At 40.2% G+C, this 27,966-nt stretch overlaps 3 protein-coding genes across 3 annotated transcripts; all 3 read right to left on the bottom strand.

Annotated features, from left to right (window-relative positions):
- Positions 1–4,995: 4,995 nt before the first annotated feature.
- Positions 4,996–7,258, bottom strand: ankrd39 (ankyrin repeat domain 39). Its single transcript, XM_083674243.1, has 5 exons — positions 7,137–7,258; positions 6,788–6,906; positions 6,553–6,656; positions 6,258–6,461; positions 4,996–5,932 (listed from the first exon to the last, which is right to left on the bottom strand). The coding sequence occupies exons 2-5, from the start codon at positions 6,879–6,881 to the stop codon at positions 5,786–5,788; spliced, it is 549 nt and encodes a 182-aa protein (XP_083530369.1). The 5' UTR covers positions 6,882–6,906; positions 7,137–7,258; the 3' UTR covers positions 4,996–5,785.
- Positions 7,259–9,118: 1,860 nt separating this feature from the next.
- On the bottom strand, positions 9,119–13,990 carry kctd9a (potassium channel tetramerization domain containing 9a). Its single transcript, XM_083672648.1, has 12 exons — positions 13,857–13,990; positions 13,425–13,546; positions 12,844–12,887; positions 12,651–12,747; positions 12,417–12,475; positions 12,164–12,292; positions 11,962–12,029; positions 11,764–11,859; positions 11,514–11,663; positions 11,252–11,357; positions 11,002–11,135; positions 9,119–10,859 (listed from the first exon to the last, which is right to left on the bottom strand). The coding sequence occupies exons 1-12, from the start codon at positions 13,902–13,904 to the stop codon at positions 10,743–10,745; spliced, it is 1,170 nt and encodes a 389-aa protein (XP_083528774.1). The 5' UTR covers positions 13,905–13,990; the 3' UTR covers positions 9,119–10,742.
- Positions 13,991–19,417: 5,427 nt separating this feature from the next.
- npy8br (neuropeptide Y receptor Y8b) lies at positions 19,418–27,966 on the bottom strand. The gene is made up of 2 exons (XM_083673334.1): positions 27,933–27,966; positions 19,418–24,666 (listed from the first exon to the last, which is right to left on the bottom strand). The coding sequence occupies exon 2, from the start codon at positions 24,507–24,509 to the stop codon at positions 23,394–23,396; it is 1,116 nt and encodes a 371-aa protein (XP_083529460.1). The 5' UTR covers positions 24,510–24,666; positions 27,933–27,966; the 3' UTR covers positions 19,418–23,393.

The raw sequence follows: 27,966 nt of genomic DNA, 5'->3' as shown, positions 1-27,966 counted from the left end.
ACAGATTGAGATGATTGACAGGAATGTGGGTCTCTTCCTTACTCTCAATGCAATCCAAATAAATAAAGTTGATAATGTTAATATTCTGAGCACACTTTCTGCTGTGTTAATGAGATGTATCATATAATCTATCCTGGCCAATGGTTTGTAGCACTGAATTTATAGCAGGGTCTGAAGACCTGTGTTTTTAGGTTTAATTGTCAGCTCCGTGTGAAGGTGAGTTTGACACCCCTGTTTTAACATCCCCAGAGAGTGATACTGCCGATTGACCGGGTGAGACGAGCAGCAGCCTCTGGACCCACACCTGCAGGCTTCCATCACCAGGCAACCTGGACAGTGGGAGGGTTAGATCTCCAACATCACTTCAATCATCGGACAACATGCTGCTTTAAAGCGGGAGTGGAGTTGAATTAGATTAGGTTGGATATCTGAGGAGCAGCCCCCTGAGATTTAATTATGACCCCCCACTCCCCACCCTCCCTCACCTCAAACCTCTCAGCCATACAACAAGGCACATTAGGTAATATGGGGCGTTCTTCTATGCCAGCGTATGGGACTCTACTCCTTTTTAACTGTGTGCCCATCTGCCAGACATTTACCTTATTACTTCAGCCTCACACAGGCAGGCCCTGTCCTGCTCTGCCACTGCAGCTGGGAGACCAGGGAATGGCTTCTGGGAAAGGAACAGGTGAAGAAGAGGTTTACCAGCAGCCAAGATGACAGTGGCCAGGCCCATTATCTACACATATAAAGAACCATACTGCTCCCAAAATAGCCATTAAAATACAATTAATTAGGGGTCTTTCCAAAAGATCCATTGTCGAACCTCTACACTCCAAAAGTTTGGATTTTAAATCAAACAATTACTATGAGGTTAAGAGATTCTGAGATTCTCAGCTCTTATTTGATGTTATTTGTGTACATATTGGTTTAACCACTTTTTATTCATAGTCCCCCTATTTTAGGGTACCCAAAAGTAATGGGACAATTGGCTTGACAGGTATTTCTGGTAAGTCAGGTGTGTTCCGTCACATCATTTGTGCAGGCATAAGAGAGCTGTCAATGTCTACTATTGATTCTGCTTTGCATTTGCATTTGGAGTTTGCTATTAGCCAAAACCTTAGGCTTGCCAACAGTTTGGAACATCATTAAAAAGAAGAAAAAAGCACTGGTGAGCTCAGCAATCGCAAACCGGCTGGTAAGCCAAGGAAGACTTCCACAGTGGATGACCGAAGAATGCTTACCATAATTAAGAAAAAAACAACAACAACTGTCCCACAGATCAGGAACACTCCAGGAGGTAAGCATGAATGTGTCAGAGACTTCAGTACCATCTGCAGAATACATCACCAACCAAACTACAAACGCTTCACTGAAAGGTGCAAACCACTTGTTATCCACAAAAAGGATGGTCAGGTTACAGTTTGCTAAAAAGTACCTAAAAAGCCTTCAGAGGTCTGGAAAAAGGTCTTGTGGACAGATAAGATTAATATTATCATGTACCAGAGTGATTGCAAGAGGAAAGTTTAGAGAAAAAAGGATCTGCCCAGCATTTACAGCATACCACCTCACCTGTGAAACATTGTGCAGAGGGTGTTAGGTTTGGGCATGTATAGCTGCCACTAGAACTTGCTAACTTGTCTTAATTGATGATTGTAACTGCTGACGGCAGCAGCAGAATGCATTCTGAAGTGTACAGAATCTTGTCTGCTTGAGTGCAAGCAAATGCCTCCAAATTCATGGGATGGCGCTTCATCATACAGTAAAACAATAACCCAAAACATACTGCCATAGCAACTAGGGAGTTTTTCAGGGCCAAAAAGTGGAAAGGTCTTGACTGGTTAAGTCAATCTCTTAGATTTAAATCCAATTGAACATGCATTTATTTTCCTGATGATAAGATAAGCAAAAAAATAAAACACAACTCAAGATGGCTGCAGTACAGGCCTGGCAGAGCATAATACAGTATGTACACAAATACCATCAAATAAAAGCTTAGAATCTCTACTTTAACCTCATAGAACTTGTTTGATTTAAAATAGGGCAGGGCACTGTGAATGCACTGTTTGCCTATTTCATATTCTACAGGACAAAATTATGACTTCCCCATGTGATGAGATTTATTGAATATTCTCACAAAATATGCTTTCAGAGTTAACATGTAATAAAACAAGGGACTGTGTTCAATTAAAACCTGTAAGATGTTTCTGGAAGACAACATCAATCAAGCATGGAGAGAGGGAGCATATTTCCATGAAGATGCAGTTGCATTTATTTGTATTAACAATGTCATCGAATTCAGGTCATGAATCCAAATTTGCATTCATTTCAGAAATGTTGCGATTTGTACTTAGCCTGTAACCAGTTTTGATTGAATAGAGCAGAAGATGTAAAACCTTCAGCTATGTTTGTGTCCCTCTCTGTCTGCCAAAGTTTACAGCAAGTGGGAGCAGACATGCCCTATAAGGAAACACAAACAAGCCTTTCTCTACCTTTGCCCAGAGTAAGCCCTGTTCACAATGGGCTCCAGCACTAACTCAAATGCTCCAAACCAGAGTTCTTAGACCACCTTCTATTTCTGAGGAGAATAACATCCAGTCCTGGCTTAACTTGGTCTCATTATCGAGGAAGTGGGTTCTAGAGCTGTATCCAAATTCCTTGTCTTGTGGAGTTTATCTCTAGATTTAACATAGCTTTACATTCATTAAATATAGTATTGAGTTGTTGTTTACAAAAAGTACAGATAAGGAGAAATGTTTTTTTTGATCAAAATGTGTGCAAATGCCGATTTTACAGAAAATAATAGTACATTTGTATCAATTACAAGCCAGATTCCATGAGCTTGTTTCCCACATCAAAGGGCGAGCAATTCTCCCATTCAAGCTGACACATGAAGACATATCAAAAAGAATGAGAAGCCTTTTAACATTCCTCCAGCTCCCCTATGCCACATAGGTTTTTCATTAGCTCGCTCATTGGCAAACTTGAGACAGCATAACCTTTTTACAGTGATTTTCACAGAATCTGGCAGAGCAACAATCATATAAACCACCATGATTAGCAATGATAATGTGTGCCATCTGAAATGAATCAGCTAAAAGATTTTTATTTTCCATGGCACCCTTAAAACAATACAAAAGCAACTTTTCCCCAAATACTGTATATGTTCATATCTTTCATTGGCAAAAATACATTAGAACTGCTTTGTGCATTGACATGAGGCATTCTCCTGAGTACAGTATGCTGGGCTGGAGTAAGTCACACAATTCTAGCGCCACATGAATGATATTCTTGTCGCTGAGGGTTAACAGCTCTGTTGGACTGGAGAGCTAGGATGACATTCCCCCCCCCCCTCCCAACCCCAGTGCAGAGTGGCGTCAGCTGCAACGAGCTCCAGATGTGCTCTGGCACCCCTCCAGTCACGGCACTGGATGTGGTTTGAGGGGCGCAATGGAAACACCGCCCACCAGCCGGGCCCAATGAAAGTTCCCCAGACTCCGCCAGTGTGTGGTTTCTGTCATGTGTCCATATTTACACAGAGCCTGTTGGGAGAGAGACGCAGTGCAAGGCAGGGCTTGACAGTAAGACGACCAGGTTGGGACAGGATGAAGGGAGGTGGTGGGGGACGCGGGGTCAGAGAGTCAAACACAAAGCTGAATGTAGACTCAGTTAGAGCAGAGAGAGAAAATATAAAAAGGTGGTAACTAGAAGATGGGAGGGCCAAGGTGACGGTGGAGTGCCAGAGAGAGATGCTCTACAAGATTGCTCCACATGAGTAAAGCCATGAGGGGAGACATAGCTGGAACAGGGAGCGGACCAAGAAGCATAATGTTAAGCCTGCCACACTTCCCAACTGTTAATGCAGTTGTTGTGTCAACACCCCAAAACATCCAGCCTACTCTTCATGAGCAAATATCATACTCAGGCCCTCTGAGAGCAGTCATATTTCTTTAACAGTTTTACCCTATGCAACCTGGAAGACCATGAATAACTCATAAAAAAAGAAAGAAAAAAAGAATACTTGAATGAGATAATACTCATTAAAGGGACAATCTGGGATTGGTACATCCATTGTTGGACTTAATGATATACACTATATATACTAGATTCTTGAAGAATGAGCTTAGTTAAACCATATTACCCCATTAGAACCCACAGCTTATTTTACTCTTAATGTAGTTGTAATCAAACATTGTATAGTTTCAAAACAGTGTTAAAACAATCATGTTGATGTCATGGATGGTCAGTCCTTACAGACATAGCTCTATCTATGAATTTGAGAGTGGTTACATTTGTCCAGCCCCATGCCTCAGCTGTTTACAAAAAGTGCAAAAGTGGCAGGAAGACCGCTTTGTTCTTGTTTGAATCTTAGATTGCCCCTTTAAACTTGAACTAAAAGAGAGACAGTGAAAAGGCAGTGTATTTATTGGCCATATATGACAAATAGAAACTTCAAAGTTGTGACGTCTCGCCCTGCTCCTTAACTTATGTTTTTCTTTGTTTCATGCCATTCATTCATTGTTTCCTGTTTTATTTTGATATACTCACCTCCTCTCATTTCAGATACTTCACTTCCTGCCCTTGTGTTTCCCGCCTGTGTGACTGTCTACCCCGCCCTGATTAGTTTCACCTGTCTCTCATTATCCTTCCCTCTCCAGTGTATTTAGTCTGTGTTCCCTTTTCTCTGTGCCAGTTCGTCTTTGTACCTTGTGTCAAGCGTTCCAGCGATTTTTCCTCGTGTTGAGTATTCCTGGTTATTTTTGATCTGACAGTTTACCTGATTTTGCCTTTTGTATTCTCCATGCCAGATTTATCTGCCTCTCCTGACTGACCATCTGTGTACCGTACTTTTTTTTTAAATTCAAGATTCTGTCTGAGTCCTTTGCCTGTGTTACTTCAGTCGTTACAACAGTGCTATTTATTTAGCTAATCATTCATGTAGGTATGGATGCTGGCCGACTGCAGACATATCAAATAGTGAAAGACAACCAGTGATCCAATCAAATAAACATTTAAGCAAATGAATCTATTCAATTACACTTTGTACAAGTCTTACACAGCATAATGACGAACATTTTCAGACAAATTAACATGCAAGTCCAACGAAAGCAAACTAATTTGCTTGATTAGTCCTCCTCTTTATGTTCAGGCTGACACTATTTCCTTCTTCCAGGGAAGTCATATCGGGCTGTCGTTATTAATGCAGCTGAAGCATAACTTCCTCCTCGCAACGTGCTCAAACACATCAGTCTCACACTATATGGAAAGCCTCTTTTTCAGTTTCATAAAGTTCTGAAAAACGGAAGAACAAGAATGAAACTACTGCCAGATTCATTTTTGACCCTGTCATCAGTTTTCTAGTACATCGTTTTCACAGACGTGCACTTGTTCTATGGCTCAAACAGCACGTACAGACAGACAGGCGTCTGCTACTGCAGTTAACCAAGGGGCAAGCCAGACCTTGCAAATTCAGGGCCAGGATGTTAGGATCAACATGGCAATCTATGAGCATTTAGACAGACCTTTGTTGGAACAAACCAATTGCTGGTAGACCTGCACCCTCTGCTGGTTGGAGGTTGGAAGTGGAACTCAATATGTTATGATTACTCACATGTGAGTTTGCAGACAGATGACATTGGCCAGTTTAGGTGTGGACAAGACAACGAAACAGAGTGCAGAGTGACTGCCTCTGAGTCACTAATAAGTTGCAGTAAATGTTTTGTGCACAGGTTAGTTTGGACATTGTCAGTGAGACAAATCTGGGTGTGCGACTGTGTGTGTGTCATCAACGGGGTCGCAGAAGCTCCTGCAGGAGATGTCCCTCTGGTGCTAGCTGGGAAGGTACCTGACCCTTTTTATTTGCCTGGCTCTGGAGGGAGGGACAGTGCTGGAGGAGTAGTTCACAAACCTCTTCATGACCCTGCTCTGCAGCCTGCTCATCCCATTCATCAACAGACAAAAACACATGGACACCATCAGTAATACATTTATGTCATCATCATACACATCAATAGCAGAATTAAAATCTGCCAAGACTGCCTTCATTGGCTCTTCCTCATACACTACCTCCCTTGATATCATATCCACCTTGGGAAGAGCCAAGAATAGAAACCTTGGCAGATATCACTTCTTTTGTTGTTGAAGTCTATGAGTAGGGAGTCACTCTGTTATGCATTGATGCCATATTACTCAATCGCTTTTGCTGTTGAAGTTGTTGGTTTTCTCTGCAATTGTAATACTGAAGTATTATAGTCTACCTTATGTAAGGGGGTGGATCCATCATCATCACAGAGCTGGGGATCTGCTCCATGGTGAAGCAGCAACCTGGTCACGCCCAGGTGTCCACAGTAGGCAGATCGATGGAGAGGTGTGGACCATCCTGGGGTCAGAGGGTTGGCACATGCTCCACTCTCAAGAAGCAACTTACATACTGACTCATGACCACTGCGACTGGCATAGTGCTGAAATTAATCACACAAATTCTACAGTTGAACCAGTTAGTTTAAGCCCAACTATGTTACATGTAGTCTTTGAAGGGAGCCACATCCTCACCAAAGCAGTGTACTTTGCTGAGTCTCTCAGGTTAGGGTCCGTCCCCTTATTGAGTAATGATTTGACCCTCTCCAGTTCTCCATCCATTGCAGCAGACCAGATACCTGCACAATTCACTCACATTTACATTGTGATTCCAGTCCAATATATGTCCCATTAATAAACTAGAGGTTAACCTGAGAGGTTGAAGAACACACAGAAGTTAATATCGTCAACAAGCCAGCTAGCTAGTTACCTCTTTCAAAGTCCATTTCATCCAGTGTTTGGTGAGTACTGGGGGATGCAAGTTGATGGGAACAGCAACCACACTGATGGCTTTCGGACGCCATCTACGGCCAGATTGTCAACACGCTTCTGAAAAACATGTTATTCATTGTAGGTGGCTGAGATATTAGATATATACTTAGTAATATGTCTGGCGAAGGATGTCATTAAACGCATCAGAAGGACCTCAAAATATCTATGGCTAGTGAATACTCGACTTCTTCCCTCCTAACAACTAGCTAACGTTAGCTAGCATGACAGCTATCATGCTGGGGTTCTTATGCTAGCCTCAAACGGAGTTATGCTAGCTAATTAATTACCTCTGGAGAGTTGGAAGGCTGAAGGTTTCTGGATGTCAGAAAATAATTCTGGAACAAATACTACAGCATGCACATTTTCTTGCATCAAAGTGTGGGGCGTTATATACAGGAACTCAGAAACAAAACTTGTCACACAAACTTCAAAATAAAAGTCAACAGAAGCGTCAACAAATTCCACCCCGTACTCCCAGCGTTGGTTGTAAATAAGCACTTTTATTTTGACAATGTGCCTTTGACATTTTAGAATGGGTGTGTTCCAGTCGTTGATGTATAAACTCGTGGCATCTCATAAGCGTTCCTCTGTGGCCTGGCCTGTCAATACAATGTTGAGTGTATCAGTCAGTGAGTGTTGAAATGAATTAGTGTTAGTCAGTGTGTAGTGACAACAATAGATAGAGCCCAAAACATAATGTGACACTCATCATTGAACCACTTGAAAAAATGACAATTAAAACACAATAATGGCACAGTATGGTTTAATTGAGGGATTTTACATGACATTGTCTAGATGTTTTTGCGTCCAATTTCTCTGTCAGAGAGGCTGGCCTATGAAAAAAAACAAATTCATAACTTAATTTTCAATTTGGGTCACACATACACAAACGCATACCTATAGAAACAAGTTGTTACACAACGCAACAATTCCCCTTGTTGTGTAACCAATTAACTATAGCAAATAGTGCAAAAAACTGTAGAGATGCAGAATAGGGCTTTTCCTCCAGCTCAATAACATTTAGCTACCATATACTCACTTGTTTTATAGCATATATAACTTGTTTTATAGCATTCTGCATGACTTAAACCTATTCAATCTTGTCCAGTCTTTGATTGTGCTTCATTACTTTAGAATTATTTAGACAATATTATTTGAGCTATAACACCAGACAAATTTGGGAACTTATTAATGTTTCTATAAATGTGCAAAGTTATTAAAGAAATGGCTGATAGAAAAAGTATTTTAGCAGGGACTAGTTTTATCACTTAATATTCCATACAATATTTCAGGTAAACAGCAATGCAGAACTGCTCATTTCAGAGAATTAACAAGACTCACAAGTAATGTCCTCAGTCTGTACAGCTTGACATGAGGTGAGACTTCAGCACATCCAAAAATACTGCATGGTGCGTCCATCTTGGGAAGGTCCTCAACAATCTGTATAGATAATTAGCATTCAGATTTCACAATGAAAATCTGCACACAAACCATGGATAAGTCTCAATTACATTTATTTGTAAGAACTTACATTGTCCAGTGTGTCTGACAAGATGTCAGTGTCTCTCTTTCCTCCTGGTCTCAGGCCATAAGACCAATGTTGACAGTAGCCGTGTGATACAAACGCCACCAACAGCAACAGCCACAACAGGAAGCTCTTTTCCATTCTGCAAACAGAATCAATCTTTCATTATATGCTGATGAACTAAGAATGTAATGCTCATTATGGACCAAACAAGACCTCAACATATCTTCATAAAAACATTCAAGGTAATACATATTTACTCTGAGCACTTTTGAGGAAAATCATTTAAGATATGCAAAGTGCATATCTTGGCTTATTCAGTGTCTTCCCCAACCTTTCCAGATTCAAAGCAGATGAGCTTTTGATGTGGTCTTCCCCCGGTCTTATCTGAGCAGTGCTGCACACATTTCTCTTTGAGGTTTTATAAGCAGCTTGGCGCACATGTGACCCCTTGGTCCCATCACCTCGCTGCAGGAGGTCACAAAGTGGGATTATAGGAAAATCTGTCAATGAAATCTAAAACCCACAAAATATTACAGACTAAGCACCTCCACCTGAGGCACCCCAAAGAGCCTTTTAAAAGATTAACATATGTTATGATTGCACTTTTACAGCAACCACACAACCATGGAATTATAAGGTGACAGGGTCACTGAGCTCAATTCAAAGTAATTTCTATTATGTCAAAACCCCTATGATTTCAACAGTTAACAATACAAGACAGGGAGACTTTAGTTTATTTATAACAGTCTTTTATTTAAATATTTCTGTGGTTGAGTGCAATAATTATAGACAGGGGAGGAGGAATATGCCCAGTCTTTGAAGAACTAACTTTCACTCCATATTGCATACAGTATGATATATATATATATATATATATATCAAAATAAATAACCATCATTGTTTCTTATGACATTCTGATATTGACTTTTTCCACACTCAAGGTGAAATATTTGTATGATTGCCTTCATTTTCAGGACAGACAGAGTACCTACTATAGAATTGAGAGAGAACATTGCATCTCAAAAGGTTTAAGCTACAGCGAGAGACATTTCACCAGTCAACGTTTGGTAAAACTCAGTCTTTAAACATGCATATATTGTCCAAAATAAACTGAAATTAGATTGTTCCTCTGACAAATACAGTCCAGCACTGATAACATTTCTCTATCCTAATAACTTTTGGAAGCACTGGATTTGAAATACATTAGATTACAACAAGCACCAAATTCTGCTTTTTGGTTTCCTGTGAGTAAGACATAACAGTCAGCAATACAATTCAGACACACTTGTGCAAAGCATAATTAAATGATATGCCCAGTCCATTGGTGGTTGTGCACCTCCATCTGTGGTTGTTGCTACACAACTATCTTCCTCCCACAATTGGGTGCTACATAAGCTTGAACACAACAGTAACACAATTAAAGTCAAACATCTTACTCATTAACTTTGCCTTCTGTCAAACCACAAAGAGAAACTTTGATTATTTGGTTATTATTTGGATATGAGGAACAATGGATTTCCATACAACAAAAGTCAACACTAGGCAAAGCCACAGTGAAATGCATGCAACTAGAGATCAGTCAGACAGGGCTAACAAATAAGGAGGTAGATTCACAGAAAACATCAAACACGTGACAGGCAGCTTTTGACTGGGAGAGGAGGGAAATTCCCCACTGGAGATAGCACATTGCATACTTGAAATTCTGTTACATTTTCTAGTTCAACAGACATATAGTCTATTATCAGAGGAATCCATAGCACAATTATGTAGTGCAATAATGGCAAATTATTTGGCCATTTTGCCAGTGCTACGATATGGCTTTGACTTACACATAAAACTTTATTCTAATCATAAAGCATTCTATATCTGGCCTCTCCATACTGAGCCACCTCCCACTTAACAGTCTTGATATATCTTGAACTTAAAAACAAAACAAAAAAAAACCTCACTTTCAGAAATGTTGCATTAAGTACTGTATTCAAGAACGTGTATACATCTGCAAATCAAAAAAAGAACAACTTAATAAAGTTAGGATTGAATCCATATATACGATAAACATACAGAACATTAAATATTTTGGTTTTTGGGACAAAGAAGGAAAGACAGTCAAACATGTAAAACCTTCCACTACTAAACCGAAATGGATAACCCTGGATGTGCTCTAGTGCAAGATAATTAAAGCTAGTATAATTGTACTACTGGGTGGAATGCCAGGGATGTGCATACATCTGTATTACATACAGGTCAAAGAAGCTTGATAGTAGGGGGTGGGTGGGATTGGCTGGTTGATGTAATCAGGTGCCAGGTATCCATGACACGACTCAGCCTGAGCCCAGGTGGAATGTGCAGGGATTGTGCGGAAGAGTTATCTGACACTCTGAGACATGTGCAATGGAGTCAGCATCTCTTCAAAAATGGCCCCCTTCACGTTGGACCCTCTCAAGTTGGCTTCTTGTAGGTCACAACCAGACAGGTCACAGTTCTGCAGGAAGCAAAGAGAGAGAGGGGGGGGGGGGGGGGGGTCTTAGTAATCTTCTTCCTACTAGTTGTAACAAAACAACCATTTATTCACATCCCTTTGCCTGAACGTTTTATTAAAATCCTCTTTAATGCTCTTCCTGTACCTCAAGATCAGTCCCTGCCAAAGTGGCACCCCGCAGGTTACAGTTCTTCAGCGTTGCATTTTTGAGAGTGGCCACACGCAGGTTAACGCCAGTCATCTGACTGCCCTCCATGTCAACCCCTTTCAGATTGGCACCTAATCATACAGCAGGAGACATTTCATGTTCATAAGTACATGTTATAAAAAAGGTGTTACACTTTCCATATTTGCAATTCCACTTACCAGATAAATACATAAATAAGACATTTTACCCTCTAAATTGGCCTTGAGCCCTGACGGATCCTCAAAATTGCATCCTTTCAGAGATGCCCCCTCAGCATTTGTACAGAGCATCTTCACCCCCTGCAAGTTAGCACCCTAAAACAGAACAGCACAATAACAATCTACAGATCAGACATTACTGTCTACATACATACATGCTGTATGAAGCACTGTAACAGGTAGGTCTCATAACCTACAGTATACAGTACACAAATAGTTTAGTGAGAATAATAGAGGGGCTTTTGTGCTTACGTCAAGGTTAGCCCCAGAGAGGTCAGCCCGCTCCAGGTTTGAACAGCAAAGGTTGGCATGCATCAGGTTGCAGCGACTCAGGTTAGCCATCTTGAAATTTATGTAGCGCAAGTCCAGGCGGGACAAGTCAGCACCACTGAAATTAAGACCCTTATCAATAAAAAGAGGTATTATTTGTTAGCTTTACATGGTATGTCACATAGACTGCATGTGTTCAATAGTACAGCTTCCTTGCAAATGTGTCTGTTACCTGACAGCGAAGCTCAGATTTGGTGGGCGTAGCAAGCAGAAACCGAACAAACTCCTTGCGAGAGATAGGAGAGTGGTCTTCAGGTGGCTGGGAATTCTGGAGAGGAGCATGGGGAGACTGGTCAATATGCTTTCAAGAAGGGAAACAAACAAGTTGATAAAAAAAATCAGTCTGCATCCATAGTCTGGGTCCTCTAACCTTAATTGCTACTTCCAACTGCTCAGCAAGCTGCTCAATTCCAAAGAATCGAGCCTCCTCTAGAACCCCTGAAAAACAGATACTGCTCAATGAAACAATGTGTTACATTTCAAATTTCATCACAGTACTGTAGTGATCTGATTAATTTGTAATTCTGATCAGGGAAAGCAGGCATTGCATGCTCTGTACACATCAAACATACCAAGTAAATTAATTCCTTCATTGATAATGAGCTGGCCATGTCGCAGGTAATTAAGAATAGGCTCAAAGTATTCTGGGCTGCGGTCTATCAGGTATGCCCCACGGTCATCTTGCTTGTTACCCCACACATCTGCAGAGGAAAAACACATGCAAAACTGGCCATCATTATGGATATTAACACAACCGAAAACAGCTTTTGTGATAGCTCATTGGTAATGGTACAAGTGACAGATATTCTTTAGCGCTTAACTTACCCTTCTCTCTGAACATGTGTGCAAGCATACTATCTGGCTCCTTGCTGACCAAGGTGCTCCTGTAAAGGAAAAGAGTTTGTGAGGAAAAGGCTGACACAAAGAATAAAGTGGATAGCAATGGTATCAGTAGAGACAAAATGTCCTTTTGAACATGTAGCCAATGACGGATATGTTATGTATTCATGAATGTTGATATTCATAAACCATGGAAACGGCCCGGAGGTTTATACTTACCGGGTGGTGGTGAAGAGCCGCCCCCCAATATTGAGGGTGAGCCAATCAGTGTGTGCCCCAGGGCGCTCACCTGTAACCTTGACATCACTCTGTGGATCTGAGAAGCACATAATTCAGAGGTAGTATTAATCATCAACTCACTAACCAGAACTAAATGGTTTGCATGGATAAGGTCAAGGACATCCAAACTCACCAGCAAAGGGGTCTCCCTCAGAAACATACAATACATCATCATCCCTGTAATAAATAGATAGATTTCACAGACTGCAACCACTTGATCATGTAAATTGTAAACAATCATTAGGTCAACACAGAGTCATAAATACAGTCTCTAAATGTGACTCTGGCCCAAGAATCTCTCATCATTCATCATCACCCTCCTGAAGGAACTCATGTCCCCAATAGTTATCTGACAGCTAATTCAATAGTGGAAATAGACAATGACTACACAATTCTTTAGCACTACACAGAAGACTGTCAAAATCATAATACCTCTAACTTTCTAAAATATTAGGGCTAATATTAAATAAGGGAGATGATGACCATCTGATTGTTCCTCACAATGAATTTAGACAGAATGTACCCTACCTCAAGTTCAAGTTTATTTGACATTATATCGTATACAATGCAACGAAATGCTTAAGGCAGAGCAGCATTACATCAATCAACATCAACAATACAGTGTAATAAGTACAACATCTAAACATAAATATACGCACTAAAAATAGTGACAGTAAATAACAGTTAATACAGTCAAATAAAAATATACAGAACCTGATGAGGGCGATGTCATCTATGAGACCGCCTTTTCCATTATATAAATGTGAGGCTCTGATTCCCAATTTGTTGCTTGCTACAGATAAAAGGTCGGTCAAGGTCCCATACACAGCTACAACCTAATGACGGAATACAGTTTTTAATATGGAGCCAACACAAGAGATTGGCATGCCATTGTTGTAAAAAGGAAAGAACACATACCAAACTGACAGGCCTCACAGTAGCTGTATCGTTACAAATCAGCTATTGCCATCAAACATGCTATAGTACATGTAGCAGCAGGTGAGTACTATAACTAGGTCGCATGCTAGCCACAATGAACACGGGCCTCATTACCTAGCTACCTAGGAGGAAGTATTGCTAGCCAGTTAGCTAACCACTTATCTTAATCAGATTGTAGCTAGCTAGCTAGTTGATATGACTACGCACCTTGCCATTTTTTGATGTCCCGTTAACAAAAAGGGTAACTCTTCTCATTCTTTGTATTAAGCCTTAGCTTGCTAGCTAATACAATTTCTAGAGAAAATAGCCCTAGTAAAAAGGCTGGCTTGTATGGCTGGCTGGATTTGACAGTCTGGAGTGGGACAGTCAACACGGGACTTTGACCAATCGCCTTTAGAATCGGAGAACCAATCAAGCTCCATCAATGGGTGTGCTCGTTTTACTCGCAGGACGTACACCCATCTCAGCCACAGTATGGTCCCATACACCCCACCATATATTATGTGATTGAAGAATTTATTTATTTCCTGTTTCCACCAGCTTCTTTCATGGAGATGCTCTATACAGTAGAATGTGAAGCAATATTTCCATGAACACAAATGTAAACACAAAGAGGAGTAAGTTACAGTAAACTCATTCTTTAGCATTCATCTCAATTCATATAACGGTCTCAATTCGTAAAGAGAAAACAATGACTTTATAATAATGTTTTCAGGCATCTACTGTTAATGTGTCACAATAGCCATTTATGTGATGGATTAGATGATCCATTTCAAATGGGGCATAACAAACAGTACAGTAAGTACAGTACTTGCATCCAGCCAAGCAGCTTTTCCTTACGTGTTAGAAATAAAGAAAATGTCCACGGAATGAAGAGATGCAACTTAAAGCTTTGTCACTGGGACAGGTTCTGAGTCTGTCTGCCAGCCTCTCACGGTTTTTACTTGGGTTCAAAGGGGCCTCTGTTAGCAGCACAGGATGCTGAGGGATATTAGGAGAGGCAAAGTGAAGTCAAGACTCTTTCAAACTCAGTTAGTTAATTAACTAAATAAGTTAGCAGGGCCTACACTGTCCTCAAAACCTGTAATTGAGCCCTGATGAGCTTCACATTCACTTCACATTTTTCTTATCATCTCATGATTCAATCACAACTTTAGTGCCAATGTACTGTATAACAAGTATTCAATCTACATAAAGAGTCACTGAGCAGAAGACTAACCAGAAAAGGTGTGTGTGTGTGTAACCACAAAAAGAAAAGGTCTGTAGTTGCTCTTTTGAGTACACATATTGCCATAGCTCCATGTCATTCCAATAGTTCATGATACCATGCTCCATGGGGTACCACACAGGCAAGAGCCCCCGGTGTTCCTACAACCACACAGAGACTACAACTGGTGCTCAATACTGGTCTAACTCAGCCTAGACACTAGATGTGCCTAAATTAAAGGAAATATAATTATATTTTAAAATGTTAGGCACATAAAGACCATTTCACAATATGAGTTACATAATAGGGCTACGAGCATCAGTCACTGGTAGAGAGACAATCAAAAGGGGAAGGCTACCTCCGCTTTTGGGCCAATAAAGAAATCTCCCTCCAGAGCACCTGCCATCACTTGAACATGCTTAGGTCGACCCACACTAGAAGGTAAACACATGGATTATCCCAGTAATATTTGATGGTGTAGGTAGGCTAATGGTGAGATGGTTGAGGGGTTTAGCTGCAACTGCAACCCGACTGCTTACCATTCGGGTTGCACACAATTATATAAACGAAAACAGCACATCGTCACACTCTATCGCTTCAAGATATCCTATGTTTTATATTCAGCGATAGAACGTGGCCGTGTGTTTTTCTGTTTTCGTCTATGCATTTGTGTGCAACCCGAATGGGAAACAGTCGGGTTGCAATTGTAGCTAGCTGAGGGTGTTATCTTACCAGTTTGGGAAGCAGTATTTAGGAATCTGGTCTCCTGCAAAGCCAGGTTTCACAGCACCAGATCCCTGAAAGAGATAGGGTCAGAAACACAACAAAGACCTATTAACAACAGAACTACAGTCAAAGACAGGCAGTCTGAATTCTAAAATCATAATTCAAATGAAATCGGGACACATAATGGGGATTGAGGGTGGCTCTGACATCAACACAGATGATCTTGTTTGTTCTGTGGTTGCAGCAAATGGTCATGAGACACTTCTAAGGACAAGGCATCAGCACAAGGCACTATTTGAGGCGACTGTGTATGTTTAATCTGACTCTTCAGGCAGTAGTAGGCTATGTGTTTAATGGTGTTCCTGTTTAACACATGGAAGGATGCTTTCAAGTATATGATGAGGATTTCACATCTGGTCTCACATCAGGTTCTGCCACAGTTCATTCGCATGCTGAACCACCTCCTCCCATTTCACACAAGGTTGCAGGCAGGCATGCAAGCTATTACTGAATAAGACCCATCTGCTTTGCAGAATGTGATGGTAATGCTTAGCCAAACTTAAGTCCCCTCTGACTACATACTTTTGTGTATGACAGGGATGTAAGATACAAAAGTCTGCAGAGAGGACTTTATGATGGTGGTTAACCAGATTGTTCACAAGCTAATGCAAACTATCCAACTAAACCATCTAACTCGCGAGCTGCAGAACAGACGAACGACCACAGAATGAGGCATGCTGAGTGATGCATTTCCGACACTCAACCATCAGCAAGCGAGACTTACATTATCAATCACCACAGGCTGATCCGCTATTATATCGTAGGACTCCATCGTGATACACCTGTCTACCTCTTCACTCTACGAATCTTTCTTTCTTCTCTTCTTTTTTTCCGCTCAGGCGTTCTGCATATTGCAACGTTTAACGCTGCAGAAAGAAATGTGTTATTCTTATAGAACAGCTGTATGGATGGACAACTAAAACATTATATTACTATTTATTATGGTTCTATGTGCAACACCCAGAGCGTTGTACGTAGTAGCCAGCCTATCGGAATAAGTGGTAAATTGGGTGCACGATTTGGACAGAGTTTGCGCTCTGTTTATTTTACCACCAGGGGGCACTGAAATACAACTTAAAACATTGGATGTTTCTCCAGAGATTTTTTTGTGTGATGTTTGAGTAGTAGGGTAGGGGCACAGAGAAAGGAGAACAACGTCTATAATCGTTATTCCTATGGATATGGGTTTAATAAAATGTATGATAAAATGCAACTTTTAGAATGTAGAGGACAGCGTGAGAAACAATTGTTCAACAGACTATTGACTCTAGATCCAGTTGTTATACTCTCATTCAGACTAAAGACTCCATACACTACCTGTCTCCACTCAATAGTAAAGACAATGCATCTAATTAGTATTATTATTATTAGCATTCAGTCTGTGTCCTAAACCGCCATCTCACTATAACCACCTTTTGGCTCACAAAAGCCATATTCATGTCAATTAACTAACTAAAGAAATGATGTAATTAAGTATGTGCTTGACCATACTGTAGTTTGGAATTCAAACAAATTAAATAAGACTATTCAGTTGAATTCATAAAAGAAATGTCACAATGAGACAATGACATGTAATATCCTGTTGACAACTGAAGGTTGGCCATTTTCTTATCTCCAATGTAAATTGTGTTTTCAAAGTGTTTCTATGTGTCTGTCACCCTGGTCATACTCAGCAAACACACTAGCCAGATAATCACTTCTATGGGCTATCTTGTTGACGAAATTGCAAACACTTGCATTGCACATACGCTGTGCACTATTTGGATAGAGTATTATCCTGTATTAAATGGATTTGATAAGGTAAGAATTATGCACATTTGTCATGTCCTAAAAACGAAAAACTGATCTACTTTAGAGTATAAAACTATACACAAGATGAACACTGTTCATACTGAGTTTAAGAAGACAATAGCTCACTTAGCTTTACAGTGATTGCATTTTAAAATATTGGCACATTAATCTACAACACAGCAAATGGAGTTACAGCACAATTATCTTATTTTTTTTGGACCATATACCTTGTCATTTTGAATAAGGCATTTATATTACATTTAATGTAGGCAAGAGAAGTAGTAGTTACAGGTAAGGTACACTCTACCCAGAACACCTGTTTCATGGCAACACAGACTGTATTTAGTTTCTTCCAAAAGCTGCAAGGTCTTCCAGGGTAGCTCTAATTGGTCTCACAGAGACTTGTCTCTCAGCAGATAAACAAAATGAATCTGTGACAACCTGCTGAGAAGACAGAGGCTTACAATTGTTTCAGGCCTCATACATTAATATTGCATTTCCAGTAAGGAAATTGTAGATAGGTGCTTGAAGCTTCAGGGATCTTGGACTGATTTTCACACAAAGCAATTTCTACTTCTGAAGCTTTATGGGAGAGAGCCCTCCGCCGTCAGTTAGGGAATCCAATTAACAGTCTTAATGAGCGTTCAGAATGTAACCTAGTAGATGAGACTGCAACTGACCATTGTCCAAATAACAAATAATAATAATGTCTTTTCCGCATAGCACTTTGCAACCTTACAGTCATTTACCACTCAGCATTACCTTTATCAAGTCATCAAGCTCACTTGAGAAGATTGCATGGGAAAGTTCTAATGAAGCTACACTGATCACATTTATTGTGTTGATAAATGCATCAACTTGGACCCACTTTTCTGTCACTGAGGGTCCAAAAAGCTGGCATAGACTTAACTATGTACAAGATCACCCACTGGAACACAGTAGAAGCTATAACCAAGCAACCACAGCAGCATTCGGATGTAGAAGCTACAGCTTCAATTTTGAGGCAATGATGGACATTGCATTTGACCAATGACATCACATGATGAGAAAACATGTTGATTGTTGATGGTATGTTTGTTGTGTACTTCCTTTACTTATCTTTACTGCACAACTGTGACCTTTAGGCAAAAGAATGCAAAGTTAAAAAAAAACAGTAAACAAAAGTGTGTGTGTGTGTGTGTGTGTGTGTGTGTGTGTGTGTGTGTGTGTGTGCATGCACGTGTGCATGTGTGTTGAAAGCACAGGTGGCACAATTAACTAATTCCATTCTGCCCTGTAGAGGGGAAGCATCACTTATAGACAGCAGTGCCACATAAATTAATCAGGGGGGAACAGTTTGCAAAAAAAGTAGCTAGGTAAATTATGCAGGGTTTTTACTCTGCATGCTAAAATGATAAAATAGAATACAGATGAAAAAAATAGACATACAGAGAAAGTATACATACATAGACAAAGTGGTGAGATGCAATGGCAACATGCTTTAGAATCATGTTGATACCTGACATTTCATTGTCTACAGTGTTCACTTCTGTTCTGTGTGTTACACAAGGCACTCATTAATCGTTTCTATGTAATACAGTGATTATATGTATGTACCTTTGTATAACAAATAATACATAGAAATTGTTGGTGTTTTCGGCAGAATTAATTGTTTGGTGTAGGTTTAATTTGAAGCTAATGTTGCAGATACTGTATGAGGATGTAGGCAAAGGCCCACAGTGTAAAGCAATAGCCATATGTGTAATTTACCTTTTAAAAGGTCAGCTATAACCAGTTCTGGTGTTCTTCCATATGCTGCTGAGAACAATTCTGGTACATTTAGAACCTTCCATATTCTGAACTATGTTTCATATTTCTGGGAGGAGGTGATGGTTGGAAGCCTCTCTCTTACCTGTGAAGATCCCCCAAGGCACTTAAATGTGATCATTAACACAAACAATATCCAACACAAAGAGACAAGACTGGAAGATGAGGTTTATTCAGATTGGGCAGAAAGTGGAGGAGCAGATGACTCTCCTTTATAAGCAGATTCATTTGCCGGGTGTCGTCTGAGAGTTTAATCTCTGACATGTCTATGGCAGAAGGAGATGAAGCAAGGGTTCAAATACAAACGTCCTTATGATGTATTGGTCAATAGATCTATTGTTCACACCTATTTCCAGGCAACCAAAGCCATGAGGGCAAAGGGCATCAGGAATTGCCTAATAACAACATAGGAATTAGGAAAATTCAATAGCAAGTTGAAGGAACTAGTACATACTGAGTCAATATGCAAGTATGACCCTATTGCCCCTGTGAGGCATGTTTCGATGCCGTCTCACACATTCTTGCACCAGGATTACAATTCAAGAGGCAACACTGCTCTATATGATCCCTTCAACTGTTGAGAACAAAGGAGAATAATATTCATGAGGTTGTTCTGTTTTTCTAGCACAGAAGTGGAGGTTACACACAGGCCACTGTGACTTTGCTCAGTGACCACATTTGAACTTAGTGCTTTGAAATGGACAAATGTTCATATTGTGGTTATAAAAGTTATGGAAAACAGATTTTGTTGGATATTCTGACTTGAACTATTTATAATCGTTCACAAAAACAGGTCCAGAAACCACTTCATGTTAGGTAACTGAGGGCAAATATAAATTCTGCTTATTTGGAAATATTTATAGTGGCCGAGCCAGGGTATGTGATAAGCAAAACTAACTCCAATATAGATTAAACTTAACAGAAAATATGTGGAAGTCTAAAATAATGTAAAACTCAACTGCAGTCATATCTCACTGAGCAACAATATGTGGTTGCTTTCTCATCTGTGAATTATGAATAACTCATGAACTTGCAGCTTCACAGCACACTGTATGCTGTCGCATAAGAATTGAATAGGTGAGGGATTCGAGAGAGAGAGAGAGAGAGAGAAGGAGGGACAGGAAATAGATGGATAGAAATGGACACAGTACCTTGTTTTACTGCGTCGTCACAAATTGTAATTTACATCCTCTATACATTTATATAAATTCTTTCAATAGACACTCAATTCTACAGCAAATAATATGGTTGGAGCAGCTTTTCAGATACAGAATAGCCACAGCCGAACATACAGTACTACAAGAAAATGAAGCAATAAGAGAGCTTGAAGTGCAAATAGAAGTCATGCTATGTCCAAACATATATTGAAAGGGTCTGGATTAAAGGGCCAAGTAGACCAGCTAGATTGCCAATAATACAGCTGTTCATAGTGAGAGGTAATGTTTTGAACAGAGAACTTTGGGTATGCTCTTATGCAGATATCAAAAGCAGTTCAAGAACTCTGGTTGCAAATGTAAAAATGACAGGGGACAAAGGTGTCTTCAGTGATTATAAGTCTGCTGCTTTACATTCTCATTTGCGTATCAATCTCTTCAGAGTTTTCTCCACTTCTCAATCAAAAAGTATTGAGACCATGGAATAATCTTAAATCACATCATCTAAACACACATGATCTGACCTGGGCCGTAGTTATCAAGCTTCTCAGAATTGCCTATTGAAAGTAATACAATACAAATTGGGCGTTTCAATTTCCTTCGAAGCAATCTTAAAGAACAATGTTTTCACACAGGGATCACGCCCATTTCTCATTGGAGGTGACATTAATTTACACTTATGGATCACACAGTCTTAGTTTAACAGTTAGTTCATGTTAAAACACAGCAATGCTTTCGCCTCTGGGGTGCAGATATACAGTAATAGATAGACAGATATACTTGCTGTAAAACTATACTCATACTCCCTATAAATACATATGCCCCTTTCCTGTGGGATAGACACAGGAAGAGCAGACTTTCAGATAGGGACAGAATTTGTAATACAGCTATGGGGAACATCACTGTTTTTGTTTTGTGGAAGTTCCCCCTTTAAACCAAAGCATTAACTGGAATGTCTTAATTCAGTGACAGACAAAAGAAATCAAAGGAAAGTATATTTCCTGGAATGTCTTCACATGCTGGTTACATTAATCATTCCTGCAATGAGAGGGAGATTGACCATCAAAAAGTAGTATGTGGCCAATGGTGATGGAAAATAGTGAAAAGATTGATTCTCATTAATATTCTTAATTAGCATTTACACAAGCTAATACAAGTGACATATGAAGTACGACACACATCAGTAATCCAAACAGGGTGTCAGGTCTATTACTGTACATACAGTACAAGAAACATTTAGAGGGCTTCAACAGGGGAGACCGGGGCAATTGTCACAATTTTTGCAATTAACTCTATTACTCGAGACCACTCAACCTAGACCAGTAATTTGTTGATATAATAAAGTTACATCTGTCTACTGATCATTCATTCCATTTATAGGTCTCTATAGAGGATGTTTAGATCACAGTATTGATTTGAATCAAAACATTCTGATGTTACATTTGCCTCAGTCTCTCCTCCAAATACAGTAGGAGCAGGAATATTGTTTCATGCACTGCATTCAAAGAGTAAATCCTCTACTGCTGCCTCTTTTTGTTTTGTTATATGGCACTTGATGTATGGTTGTAGCATGGCATATTTTTATTACAAAACCTTCACTAGGACAGTGATATATTTGACAGTAAACCTTGGTGGATGGAATACAAAATGGCAGTGACAGGTGCTGTACATGAAATAGCTGGTATAGTTGTTCACAATGGCACTCCAAATCGCTTACTCACACAATGTTAACATCATTTGAATATTTCTGAGAATAGTTGTAGCCACAACCAAGGTTTCTGTTTGAGAATAGAATACTCTCAGTATAAAATCAGTAACAAATTGTCTTGGTGAGCTTGTGAACCCTCCCATAAACCTCACATGTAGTATAATTTCTGAAGCATATGTATAAAAAGTGGTATCCCTAACATACATATACAGTAAATTAGTTTCCGAAAGAGGGTGGGCCTGCCACTAATGCTGGAAGAAAGGGAGGATAGAGTGCTGCTGCATAATAACAGTGAATCTTACAGAGACAGAAAGTAACATGTTACACTCTAAGAGCCAGGATAACAGAGTAAAATGTGAGAGATTAACACAATATAACAGTCTCTTATTATTATTAATTATCTTTTTGAGTGAACAACTGGCTTTGGCAAGATGAGTAAAAACTATCATGTCTATTTATTGACATGAGCATAACATTTGGTAATCGTATATGGTACAGTAGATTTACAATAATCACATTATATTACACTTTAAATACTACTATAGTGCAATGCAAATTCTTTCCTATTTGACTGCAACAAAGTTGACATCTCCAGAATAATGCTGGCAGACTCTATAATGCTTACAATGAAGACCTTTGCACTGTCATAAGTGCAACTAGTCTAAGGTGTGGACACGACAAAACTAATGACAGACATGCATGAAGATGGTCTTAGTTTAACGTCACTCAGCTCTACTATCGCTGCCATCAGTCCCCGTACCATAGTGCAATGCGGTGCAACGTCATCATTTGCTCCTGTCAGTAAAACAAAAAAGGCGGTGAATGTACAAGCATTTCAGCAGTGAAACATTCACGGGGCTGCACTTGACACAAGCAAACCCCAAGAGTTAACAATCTTGGAATTGAAATGGTGGCTTTGTTGTTGAAGTGCGAAAACCAACAGCAACAAACCTAGAGCGATGTTTCGAAAGCTATACATCTGGATGTGCGTTGCTCTGTGGTACGGGTGTGGAGGACTGATGGCAACGACAAAGACCTGGATGAAGTCAAACTAAAACTGTGTTATTTTTATGCACATCTGTCATTGAGGTCTCTTGAGGCTACAGCAGGTGCTCTCTTAGTTCCCAGAATAGGACAACCAATAAGACACACAACAGTCACCCTTGATGGGTGTTTATAACCCCAGACATGCTAACCCTTGCTCCTGCGTAAAACTAGACAAGACAAGCTTCAATTGATAACCAAGACAATGGAGGCTGAAGTCTTTTTCCCTCTCTGTGAGTGGTTTGGGTCTATGAATTAATGCTGATGGATCCTTTGCTCAAGATTGACCCCTTGGTGACCTCGGTGCTGACAATAGAGAGAGGAAAGCTCTCATAGCTCGTTGGTGCCCCCCAGCAGCGGCAGCGGTACAGAGTGGACTTGAGCTCTTTTTTGAAGTTGTTGTTGAGGAAGCCATAGATGATGGGGTTGACACAGGTGGAAGCCATGGCTGTGAGGTGGCAGGCAGAGAAGATGATGTCATGCTGACACACTGAAATGGCCTGATGGTTCCAATCAAACACTGTGTTGAAGACGTTGAGTGGGAACCAGCAGAGGGCAAACACTGCTACAATGGAGGCTAGCATGGCGTTGATCCTCTTAGACCCCTTGGCTTTCTTCTGACGGGAGTCCCTGGTCCGCTCCACCATATCCTTCCTCTTCCTGAGACGCAGGAAAATGCGGAGGTAGCAGACGAAGATGAGGATGACAGGAAGGCAGTACTGGAAGAGCAGCAGGGAGGTAGTGTAGGCCAGCCTGTCGGGCTCGGAGGGCCATTGCTCCATACAGAGGAGATGGTCACTGAAGTCATTGAAGGGGGTACTCAGGTTTTGGAAAGGCAAGTTGAAGGGTAAGAGGACGTTGAAAAAGAGGAAAGGCAGAGAGATTAAGCAGGCCACCATCCAGGTGATGGCCACAGCCAGGTAGGAGTGGCGCACTACAGGCTTCCAACCAGTGGGATGAATGATGAGCTGGTGGCGCTCCATCGCTATGAGGACCATGGAGAAGATGGACACAGTGACAGATATACACTGGACAAAGGGCGTGACCTTACAGAGGGCCTCTCCTAGGATCCAGCGGTCCATCAGAGTGTAAATAATTGTGACAGGCAAACACACTATGCACATGAGAATATCAGAGAAGGAGAGGTTGGCGATGAAAATGTTTGTGACATTCCGCATCTCCTTCTGTCGTGTGATAATGACCACCAGGCAGGTGTTACCGATTAGGCCAACAGCGATCACAGTGCTGTAGGCAACAATCAGGAAGGTGGTGCCACTCAGTGAAGCCGGACACTCGTCTGAGTCCTCCCATGGCATCTCCTTCCACCAGGCCTGGCTACTATTGGTCATGTGAGGCACCTCCATGCCGGAAGAAGAATAACTTATTTCATAGGCTGGGATACAAATATATTAGTATGTTGTTTCAATTCAACATCAATATTTCATGTGTCTTGATTGTATGTTTCAGTTTGCGGGGGTTTTCATTATTGATGGCACATTGATTGCAGTCCTTGTTTTCTGTCTGAAAGAGAAAACAATGATTAAAAGATTAAATTAAATACAAGAGTAAACCCTTGTGAAATTAAGTGTATGCCTCGTCACCCACGCATGAGAGTTAACCCCTGCCCTGGAAACTGCTGCAGGAAAATATCCTTACACTATCTACTTATCTCAAGATCAGATGGATTATAGAAGACAAACTTGATAGCTAATGTTATCCGTGCTTTATATCAGTATCAGTTATATCAGCTTTATATCTTATATCAGTATATCAGTATCAGTTTCAAATTCACATTCTCATTCCAATATCAAATCATCTTCGTTTTGGTTTTGAAATATGTTGTATGGTCACAGTCACGGCTGTGGAAACACTGACAATGGATTCATTAGACTATTACAAACCAGAGCCGAATGAATGTTAGTATGCAAATATCATGAGGCAGTGACTGAAAAATATGGAGATATATTTCTCAGTCTACTAGTGACCAAAACTAATGATGCATTAACAGCATATCATCAAGCAAACAGCATGGATGAGAACTTCAATGCCTTATCATCAAGACTGTATGATATCATTAGAACACAAAGACAACATGTTCCACATCATGTAGCACATTTCCATGACAATCAGCGTTCATGTCAAGAGTAGAATCCTGCTGGGCTGCCACGCTGCTTCAACTCTTCTTCTTTTAGAATTCAACCAACAGCTAGACATCTCTCCTATAGTACATCAGAATCCCTCCCCCTGCCCATGTCCTCTCAAATGCACTGCTAAGAATAACAGATGACTCCCTAAAGCTATATCACTAAAGGTCAGCTTTCCTCTACCAGTGCAAGTAGAATAAGTATGATATGTAATCATTATAGCGCCACCAACTGACTAATATGTGACTTGCAGCAATGCAACACTATTCAAACAATGGTCATCAAACAATGGTCCAATGATCCAATTAAGAATGAATTCAGAAAAACTAATTAATTACAGTAACTGCAGTGCATGGACATCAATTCCAGGATGGAGAAAGAGAGAGGGGGGTTAGGTGGTTCAAGAGAAGGAAACAGCAGTGATTATCCAGCATGTGTAGCCCAAGGCTCCACCATTGCTCTTGAGAGATTACATGTCTTGGGAAATAGCAATTCAGTAAGGAACCAGAATTCCATTCCAAAAGTAAAACATGTTCTTTCACTGTAATGTGTAGCCTATTTCACAGTGTAAGCACAGTCATATAGTCTGGATGAAATGGGACTTATTTCTATAACTATCAGAATTTATAATTATTGCAATAAGCATTATTATCATTATTGATATTATTGTTACAGGATGACATTCATGTGCCTCCACTGCACCTTCTTGTTAACTAGATTACATCTTCTTCATGTTTACATAAGCTACATAAGCTACATGCAAGAGCTCACAAGATTTTACATTAGAATGAAGACTTCTCGTTAATGAAAATGAAATATTTGTTGATCTCTATTCACTAGAAGTGATTTCAGTAGACGTCTTGACATGTTATTTCGCCGCTATCGTGATTAGAAGATAGAGAAAAGGTGTCTGTTTAATCAAACTTAGATCGACTTTCACCTGAAGCCTAACCAGGGAGCCCACAGAACCTTTATGTTGAGACCAGTGGAGGCTGGTGGAGGTAGAAATCGGAGGAAGGGCTTATTTGTAATGTATGGATTACAATTAGCCCGTCCTCCGATTTCTACCTCCCCTGGTTGAGACCGACAGTCATGCTACCATTTCTGTTGTGGTAAGATACTGTAAAATATTTACAAATGAAGGGTATTTAATGTAAGATTTTCCTTCAAATAGACAGAACTAAGCTCATTATTGCGGCATTTAAACTGAACCGCTTATTAAACACATTCCAAATGCCTTTTGTTGTTAAGGAGCCCAATGAAAAATAATGCAAGCTGAATATGTTGTGACCAATGTGGTTGCAAGAATCAATATGACTGAAATCAATTTAGTGCTGCTGTATTATGTAACACTGTTAATGATCCAGGGTCAAATATTATTTCGCAAAACAAGGCTGTTGATCTACATTGACTGAATTTCTAGCAATTCCCAACATATTTGACAAGTTACAGTAGATGGCAAAAACTCTAGCATTGACAGATAATACAATGTCGCGAGGTGCCATGAAAAGAAAATGCATTCATTGTCATTAATTCAACTCTTTTTCATAGCGCATTTGATCATAAACGGAGAATTGAAATCTCATTTAACAAAGGCGAATCAGACAGCCAATGAGGTTGGTGTCATGATACAGCATAAGTTCTTAGAATAGCTATATTTTGGTTTTGGCAAAAACAGCACATGCAGAAAGTCAATTTTTTGAGAAGCATGTTGCCTAGAACACATGCTATCAATGAATATTTTCTCTTAACATACGTTGTGAATGATAAAAAGTCCATGAGGGAAACACAATATCAAATAGGCTACGTGCATTATGAAACACTGACAACTCTGTCTCTCGTAGAGTTTAACAATTAGCCTACATTATAATGTGTAAAAGTGTCACATTACCCTCGCACCTGTGTTTGACTACGGCTTTTTTCTTGTCCCCGTTGGCCGTTCACAACCTACTGTATCCAGTGGTGTCTTCTCTGCCAACTGATGCAGCCGCGTGAGGAGCGCGCTGTTTTGTCTGGCCGAAGCGATGAGCGTTCCTTTCCGCCTACAGTGCTGGGTTTGAGGCTACGGCACACGTCTTTCGTTCAAGCTAAGGACCGTGAGCTCCGCTGAAATCCATCACCTGAGACTAACTGAAAGCAGTAATGTTTCCCACCTTGTCCTCATGTAAGGTAAATTATTAAGCCACAACTGAACAATATCCGGAGACCGGAGTGCAACAAGTTCCCCTTTTTGGCACGGGCAAAGTATGACAGTTTATCACGACTCGGTCAGTGGAATCAAAATAAAACGAATAGATAAATTCCAATTTAATTCAGGTGTAGTCGAGCGAAAATGCGAACTGAACAAACAAAATATAGACTAAATCACATGAAATATCAGATATTACATTCAATTAATACCCTCTTTCATCTGGTCTCTTGGACAACAACAGACACCTACAAACTGGACACACACACACACAGACACACAGACACACACACACACACACACAGACACACGCACGAGAGGATCAAACTTCCTTACAAACCCTTACAATTTGCCCTAACCTCAGACACTATTACATGTTTATCAAGTTAAATTGTTATTATCAAAAAAATGCATTTGCAGTTGAGTTTGTTGTCTCATGTATATGTTCAGCTCACCGTTATTTTCTTCCCCTTTCAAAGCTACTGTCCG

The sequence above is a fragment of the Argentina silus genome (assembly GCF_951799395.1).
Source record: "Argentina silus genome assembly, chromosome: 7".
Lineage (NCBI taxonomy): Eukaryota > Metazoa > Chordata > Actinopteri > Argentiniformes > Argentinidae > Argentina > Argentina silus.
Note: the sequence above shows the minus strand (reverse complement) of the source record. Positions and strands in the feature narration are given on the sequence as shown.

What these genes read in the sequence shown, in the direction of transcription:
- ankrd39 (XM_083674243.1), bottom strand. Translation starts at nt 6,881, where the DNA reads ATGGCGTCCGAAAGCCATCAGTGTGGTTGCTGTTCCCATCAACTTGCA. An exon ending in TGAAATGGACTTTGAAAGAG is followed by an intron (nt 6,657 to 6,787) that starts GTAACTAGCTAG and finishes TGAATTGTGCAG; the next exon opens with GTATCTGGTCTGCTGCAATG. An exon ending in GATCCACCCCCTTACATAAG is followed by an intron (nt 5,933 to 6,257) that starts GTAGACTATAAT and finishes TGGGATGAGCAG; the next exon opens with GCTGCAGAGCAGGGTCATGA.
- npy8br (XM_083673334.1), bottom strand. Translation starts at nt 24,509, where the DNA reads ATGGAGGTGCCTCACATGACCAATAGTAGCCAGGCCTGGTGGAAGGAG.
- kctd9a (XM_083672648.1), bottom strand. Translation starts at nt 13,904, where the DNA reads ATGAGAAGAGTTACCCTTTTTGTTAACGGGACATCAAAAAATGGCAAG. An exon ending in GGACATCAAAAAATGGCAAG is followed by an intron (nt 13,547 to 13,856) that starts GTGCGTAGTCAT and finishes TTCCGTCATTAG; the next exon opens with GTTGTAGCTGTGTATGGGAC. An exon ending in GATGACATCGCCCTCATCAG is followed by an intron (nt 12,888 to 13,424) that starts GTTCTGTATATT and finishes TATTTATTACAG; the next exon opens with GGATGATGATGTATTGTATG.